General features: G+C 26.6%; 1 protein-coding gene across 3 annotated transcripts in view; it reads left to right on the top strand.

The window, feature by feature from the left end:
- Positions 1-6,984, top strand: part of LOC110263090 (chromodomain-helicase-DNA-binding protein 3 homolog) — a 12,953-nt gene extending 5,969 nt beyond the window's left edge. For all 3 annotated transcript variants that reach the window (XM_021103701.1, XM_021103699.1, XM_021103700.1), the window contains 4 exons: positions 608-1,657; positions 5,790-5,904; positions 5,985-6,073; positions 6,730-6,984. In XM_021103701.1, the coding sequence (XP_020959360.1) occupies positions 710-1,657; positions 5,790-5,904; positions 5,985-6,073; positions 6,730-6,954 (1,377 nt within the window). In that variant the 5' untranslated portion in view covers positions 608-709 and the 3' untranslated portion in view covers positions 6,955-6,984. The remainder of the gene's footprint in view (positions 1-607; positions 1,658-5,789; positions 5,905-5,984; positions 6,074-6,729) is intronic.

Genomic DNA, 7,227 nt, shown 5'->3' with positions numbered 1-7,227 from the left:
TATAAATAAGAATCATATGTCTGTATATAAAAATGTGATTCTGTATATAATGCTTATTACTTGTTGAATGCGATTATTTTCATTTAAAAAAAAGTTTATTGTTTAACCAAATTTTCTTTTAAAAAAAAAGTTTGTTTTGTATACCGGTGTAGAATTTTTAGTATAAACATAATTGGTTTTTTTGGTGACTGTATAAACATAATTGGTTGAATATACATTTAAAGCGACATATTTTAAAATGATTGAAGATTGTTTTTAATAACATAGAAATGTACAAAAAGAGAAGAGAAAAACATTTGAATAATATAATATTAATTACAGTCAAACATAAAAATATTTTTTACCTTTTTAAAAAAAATTAAAATTATTATTTTCAGAAAAAAATCTAATCCAAATTAGCTCATAAATTATTTCGAATCTAATGGTTGAATTGCTTTTACTTCCTCCAGCAGATTCCAGAACATGGTTTTGTAGAAAACCATTATTTTAAGAATAAAACCATCGTTAAGGTTCAAACCCTAGTATTATAAATTCTCTTGCAGTGTCAATCAAATCTCATACTCAAATTTCATCATTTCTCTCTCTTTCTCTGTTCCTTTTGTATCAGTTTTTCATCACCAGCTACTACTATTGTGTGTGAGTGAGTGAGTGAGTGAGTAATTAAGAGCTAGGGTGCTGGTTTTGTGGAAGATCTTTTTATAGCTCTTCCATGTCGAAAGATTCATCAATCTCGAGTTCTGACGATGATTCGGTTGTGTTCTTGGGGGATGTTACACCCCAAGGTAACCGTAACCGTAACCGTTACCGTCGTGTGCGTCGACGCATGCTTGAAGGTGACAACGGAATACCTGCCAACCCTAACCCTAACGATAACCGTAGCCTAATCGTTGGAGGTCATGATCTGCGTGCGAGGAGGACCGTGACGGGTAATAACCAGCCTAACCGTGACGGCAACGCTTCTGAAGAGAGTACTACAGCGACTAAGAAGGCAGCAGGTCAAGTAAGAAAGAGTGGTGATGCAAACTTTCAAGTCGGTGAGAGCAGCAAAATCCAAAAGAGGAAGACGAAGAAGAGGGGGAGGAAGAAGAAGAAGAAGGAGAACGACGATGTTTTGGATGAAATGAGGAATAAGTTGCTACGCGCCGGTTGGGAAATTGGGATTGATGAAAAAGATGAAGAAACTGTTTTCTATGATCTGAAAGGGAGAGCTTATACCAATTGCATCATAGCTGCGTACGAGTGTTTGAAAAAGAAGTATGAGGAGCACAAAGGAAGAGGGATCTATTATTTGAAGAATTTCAAGTTTACTCCCATCAAGGATGATGATTTCGAGAAGCTTCTGTCATGGAAAGATGCTAAGAAGAGAAAAAGAAAAGATGAAGCTCATGACCCAAACCCTAATAATAACGATCGTAATAAGAGGGGAAAGAATAGCAGGGAAGACGCGAACAAGAAGAAGCAGAAACAGAGGGTGGAAACGAGCAGGAAAGGAAAAGAGAAGGTTGTTTACGATGAATCTGATTCTGATTCTGATTCTGATTCTGACAAGGATCCAAATGATAACACGTGTCTTCTCTGTGCAAATGCTCGAGAAGGCACTCTAGTTTGTTGCGACGGTTGTCCTTCTTCTTTTCATCTGAGCTGCTTGAAATTACCTGTAAGATTTCTCAATTTCTCATGCTTCTTTCAAACTTTGATATTGATCAACATGTTTGCTATATACAAATATTCAATCACCAAATTAGTTACTTTCATATTAATTAACATGTTAATTAATCACTAAATTGCATAACACTCATGGATAATAGAGTGAAGTAGTTATATATGTTAACAGGTTGTTACTCTATAGCTACCATAGATTTCGTTATATGTAAATATTATAATTTTTTAAAATGATAATTTAGTTTTGATGTCTTAATATTGTAAATCAAATTTATATATTATTAAAATTAATTTTTTATTCTCAAATCTCAATTGAATTAAGTCAAAAAAAATAATTTTTAGATTGGTCGTATGCATATTGAAAGAGTGATCAATATTTTAATTGTATTGATTATATTAAAATCTTAAACTTTTTTAAGTATATTCACAAAAGGTCAACTCAACTCATTCTTAATTTCATTCTTATTTTTTAGATTATTAGTTGTATGCATATTGAAATAATGGTTAAAATTTTAATTATATTAATTATATTTTTAAAATTAACAAAAATGTATTATACTACTCTGTTTTTGTCAGAATCAGATAACTCAACAAGAGATTAATATGATATATTTTTGTCAAATTTTAAAAATATAATTAATACAATTAAAATCTTAAACCATTTTAATACATTCACAAAGACCAGCTCAACTCATTCTCACTTTTATTCTTATTTTTTAGATTAGTTGTATGCATATTGAAATAGTGGTCAAAACTTTAGTTGTGTTGATTATGTTTTTAAAATTGACAAAAATGCATCATGTTACTCTGTTTCTGTCAGTATCAAATGATTCATCAAGAGATTAATATGATATATTTTTGTCAATTTTAAAAACATAATTAATACAACTAAAATCTTAAATTATTTTAATACGTTCAAAAGGACCAACTCAACTCATTTTCAATTTCATTTTTATTTTTTAGATTAGTTGTATGCATATTGAAATAGTGGTCTAAATTTCAATTGTATTGATTATATTTTTAAAATTGAGAAAAATGCATTATATTACTCTGTTTCTATCAATATCAATTGACTCATCAAGAGATAAATATTATATATTTTTGTCAATTTTAAAAACATAATTAATATAACTAAAATCTTAAACTATTTTAATACTTTTAAAAAGACCAGCACAATTCATTTTCTTTAGATTAGTTGTATGCATATTGAAATAGTGGTTCAGATTTTAATTGTATTGATTATGTTTTTAAAATTGACAAAAACGTCCTATATAACTCATCAAGAGTAATATGATATATTTTTGTCAATTTTAAAAACATAATTAATACAATTAAAATCTTAAACCATTTTAATACATTCACAAAGACCAGCTCAACTAATTCTCAGTTTCATTCCTATTTTTTAGATTAGTTGTATGCATATTGAAATAGTGGTCGAGATTTTAATGGTATTGATTATGATTTTGAAATTGACAAAAATGCATTATATTACTGTTTCTATCAGTGTCAAATAACTCATCGAGAGATTTATATGATATATTTTTGTCAATTTTAAAAACATAATTAATACAATTAAAATCTTAAACCATTTTAATATAGTCACAAAGACCAACTCAACTCATTCTCATTTTCATTCTTATGTTTTTAGATTAGTTGTATGCAAATTGAAATAGTGGTCGAAATTTTAATTGTATTGATTATGTTTTTAAAAGTAACAAAAAGGTCTCATATAACTCTGTTTCTGTCAATGTCAAATAACTCATCAAGAGTAATATGATATATTTTTGTCAATTTTAAAAATATAATTAATACAATTAAAATCTTAAAGTATTTTAATATGTTTAAAAAGACCAGCTCAACTCATTTTCAATCTCATTCTTATTTTTTAGATTAGTTGTATGCATATTGAAATAGTGGTCGAGATTTTAATTATATTGATTATGTTTTTAAAATTGACAAAAACACATCATATTATTCTGTTTCTGTCAGTATCAAATGACTTATTAAGAGATTAATATAATATATTTTTGTCAATTTTAAAAATATAATTAATACAATTAAAATATTAAATTATTTTAATACGTTCAAGAAGACTAGCTCAACTCATTTTCAATTTCATTCTTATTAATTGTATGCATGTTGAAATAATGGTCGAGATTTTAATTGTATTGATTATATTTTTGAAATTGATAAAAACGTATCATATTACTCTGTTTCTATCAGTGTCAAATAACTCATCAAGAGATTAATATGATATGTTTTTGTAAATTTTAAAAACATAATTAATACAACTAAAATCTTAAACTATTTTAATATATTTAAAAAAATCAGTTCAATTCATTTTCAATTTCATTCTTATTTTTTAGATTAGTTGTATGCATATTGAAATAGTGGTTTAGATTTTAATTGTATTGATTATGTTTTTAAAATTAACAAAAACGTATCATATAACTTTGTTTCTGTCAGTGTCAAATGATTCATCAAGAGTAATATGATATGTTTTTGTCAATTTTAAAAACGTAATTAATACAATTAAAATCTTAAACCATTTTAATACATTCACAAAGATAAGCTCAACTCATTCTCAGTTTCATTCTTATTTTTTAGATTAGTTGTATGCATATAATAGTGGTCAAGATTTTAATGGTATTGATTATGTTTTTGAAATTAACAAAAACGCATTATAGTATTATTTCTATCCGTGTCAAATAATTCATCAAGAGATTAATATGATATATTTTTGTCAATTTTAAAAACATAATTCATACAATTAAAATCTTAAACCATTTTAATATAGTCATAAAGACTAACTCAACTCATTCTCACTTTCATTCTTATTTTTTAGATTAGTTGTATGCAAATTGAAATAGTGGTCGAGATTTTAATTGTATTGATTATGTTCTTAAAATTGACAAAAATGTATCATATTATTCTATTTCTGTCAATATCAACTGACTAATTAAAAGATTAATATGATATATTTTTGTCAATTTTAAAAATATAATTAATACAACTAAAATCTTAAAATATTTTAACACGTTCAAAAAGACCAACTCAACTCATTTTTAATTTCATTCTTATTTTTTAGATTAGTTGTTTGCATGTTGAAATAGTGGTCGAGATTTTAATTGTATTGATTATATTTTTAAAATTAACAAAAACGCATCATATTATTCTATTTCTTTTAGTATCAAATGATTCATCAAGAGATTAATATGATATATTTTTGTCAATTTTAAAAACATAATTAATACAACTAAAATCTTAAATTTTTTTAATACGTTCAAAAAGACCAGTTCAACTCATTTTCAATTTTATTCTTATTTGTTAGATTAGTTGTATGCATATTGAAATAGTGGTCGAGATTTTAATGGTATTGATTATGTTTTTGAAATTGACAAAAACTCATCAAATTATTCTGTTTCTATCAGTATCAAATGACTTATCAAGAGATTAATATGATATACTTTTGTCAATTTTAAAAACATAATTAATATAATTAAAATCTTAACATTTTAATACATTCACAAAGACCAGCTCAACTCATTCTCAGTTTCATTCTTATTTTTTAGATTAGTTGTATGCAAATTGAAATTATGATCGAGATTTTAACTGTATTAATTATGTTTTTGAAATTGACAAAACGTATTATATTACTCTATTTCTATTAGTATCAAATGACTCATCAAAAAAATTTTAATATGATATATTTTTATCAATTTTAAAAACATAATTAATACATTTAAAATTTTAAACCATTTTAATACATTCACAAAGATTAGCTCAACTCATTCTCAATTTCATTCTTATTTTTAGATTAGTTGTATGCATATTGAAATGGTAATTGAGATTTTAATTGTATTGATTATATTTTTAAAATTGACAAAAATACTTTATATTACTCTATTTCTGTCCGTACCAAATGACTCATCAAAAGATTAATATGATATATTTTTATTAATTTTAAAAGCATAATTAATACGATTAAAATCTTAAACCATTTTAATACATTTATAAGGACGAACTCAACTCATTCTCAATTTCATTCTGAGTAGAAACATACATATGATTGATGAATTAGTAATTGAAAAAATGTGTTAAGATGCTCATATATACTTGCATTGCAGGGGGTTCCACCTGGTGACTGGTACTGCAGTTATTGCAGATGCAAATTTTGTGGGTTGATGACTGGTGCAGCTGATGATCCTATGTCACGCACATGTTGCTTTTGCGAGCATAAATGTATCATATTTTTCTTCTTGATTACTCATTGATGTTTCTTATTTTCTCATATGATGATTTTATTTTCTTCTTGTATGTAGATCATAGGTTCTGTTCACCCATGACTGGTGGTATCATCATTGATCTTTCAGATAATCCGTTACACTTTTGCAGTAACAAATGCGAACAGGTCAGGTTTAATTTATGGTGATACTACAATGAAGATTTTATAATTATCTTCGTGTGAATATATTTCTTTTTGACCCTTGGATGATAGATTGTATGGTTAGATTTTGATATTTATAAAAATGTTGTTTTTGTTTAAAGTGTGGCTAAATAAATAAAACACAATTTTAAACAAAGCATCTTTATGAGAAGATATTTTTACGATCTTCATTTGAGTAGTTGCCTCAATTTATTACTCTATCTTAACTATGTTTAATGTTTAATTAATTGTAAAATTGATTGAGGCCTTTCAAATCAAGACCTTTGTTTTGTTCATGAAAAGGATGATAATATGAGATTATTAAATAATATTATTTATTAGATTAGATTGTAATGTATGTCTAAAAATCTATCAAAGAAAGATTGTTTTTTATTGACAATACAATGTAATTAAATAACTTACAAGCCATATATTACTGGGATTTGGAAAACAACATCAACTAAATTTGCTATCAAGTATAAAGTTTATGCTTAGTAAAACCCTAAATCGTGAATCTATCCCTCTAAATTTTGTTACATTAAAAAGTATCACTTTTTACATTGATGATGGTATTATGACTATTATCCATTCAATTAAATGTAGTTAAAAGCTAATGTTCATTTGCTATTTTGTCCTCATAGTTGTTTGCGAGAGTTCAAGGGCTTCTTGGGATCAAACATGAAATTGGAGATGGGTTTTCTTGCACTTTTTTATCTGGATTTGAGAATAATCGTCCTTCCCAACTTCCAGAATGTCATGACAAGCTGTTTAGTGCACTGAAAATAATGCAAGATGGATTCAAACCTGGATATGATCATAGAACAGGAGTAAATTTGATACAAAATGTTGTATACAGTCGTGGGTAAGGGCCACTTAGCCTTTCTTTTCTATATGCCTTCAACTATTTCTCTAGGATATATATATATAGGGGTGGAAACTCAGGTACAGTTGACTTCACGTGAAGTTGATAACTGAGAATTGTTAGATGATTTGATTGATTTGACTAAATTTTCACCTACGACTTTCAACTATCAACTTCACGTGAAGTTGATTCCACCAGAATTTTCATCATATATGTTTATACCTATGGTTCATTAGTAACCCTCTTCTTGAAGGAAAAGAGTAGGTAGGGTTTCAAA

The sequence above is a fragment of the Arachis ipaensis genome, chromosome B06 (assembly GCF_000816755.2).
Source record: "Arachis ipaensis cultivar K30076 chromosome B06, Araip1.1, whole genome shotgun sequence".
Classification (NCBI taxonomy): Eukaryota; Viridiplantae; Streptophyta; class Magnoliopsida; order Fabales; family Fabaceae; genus Arachis; species Arachis ipaensis.
Note: the sequence above shows the minus strand (reverse complement) of the source record. Positions and strands in the feature narration are given on the sequence as shown.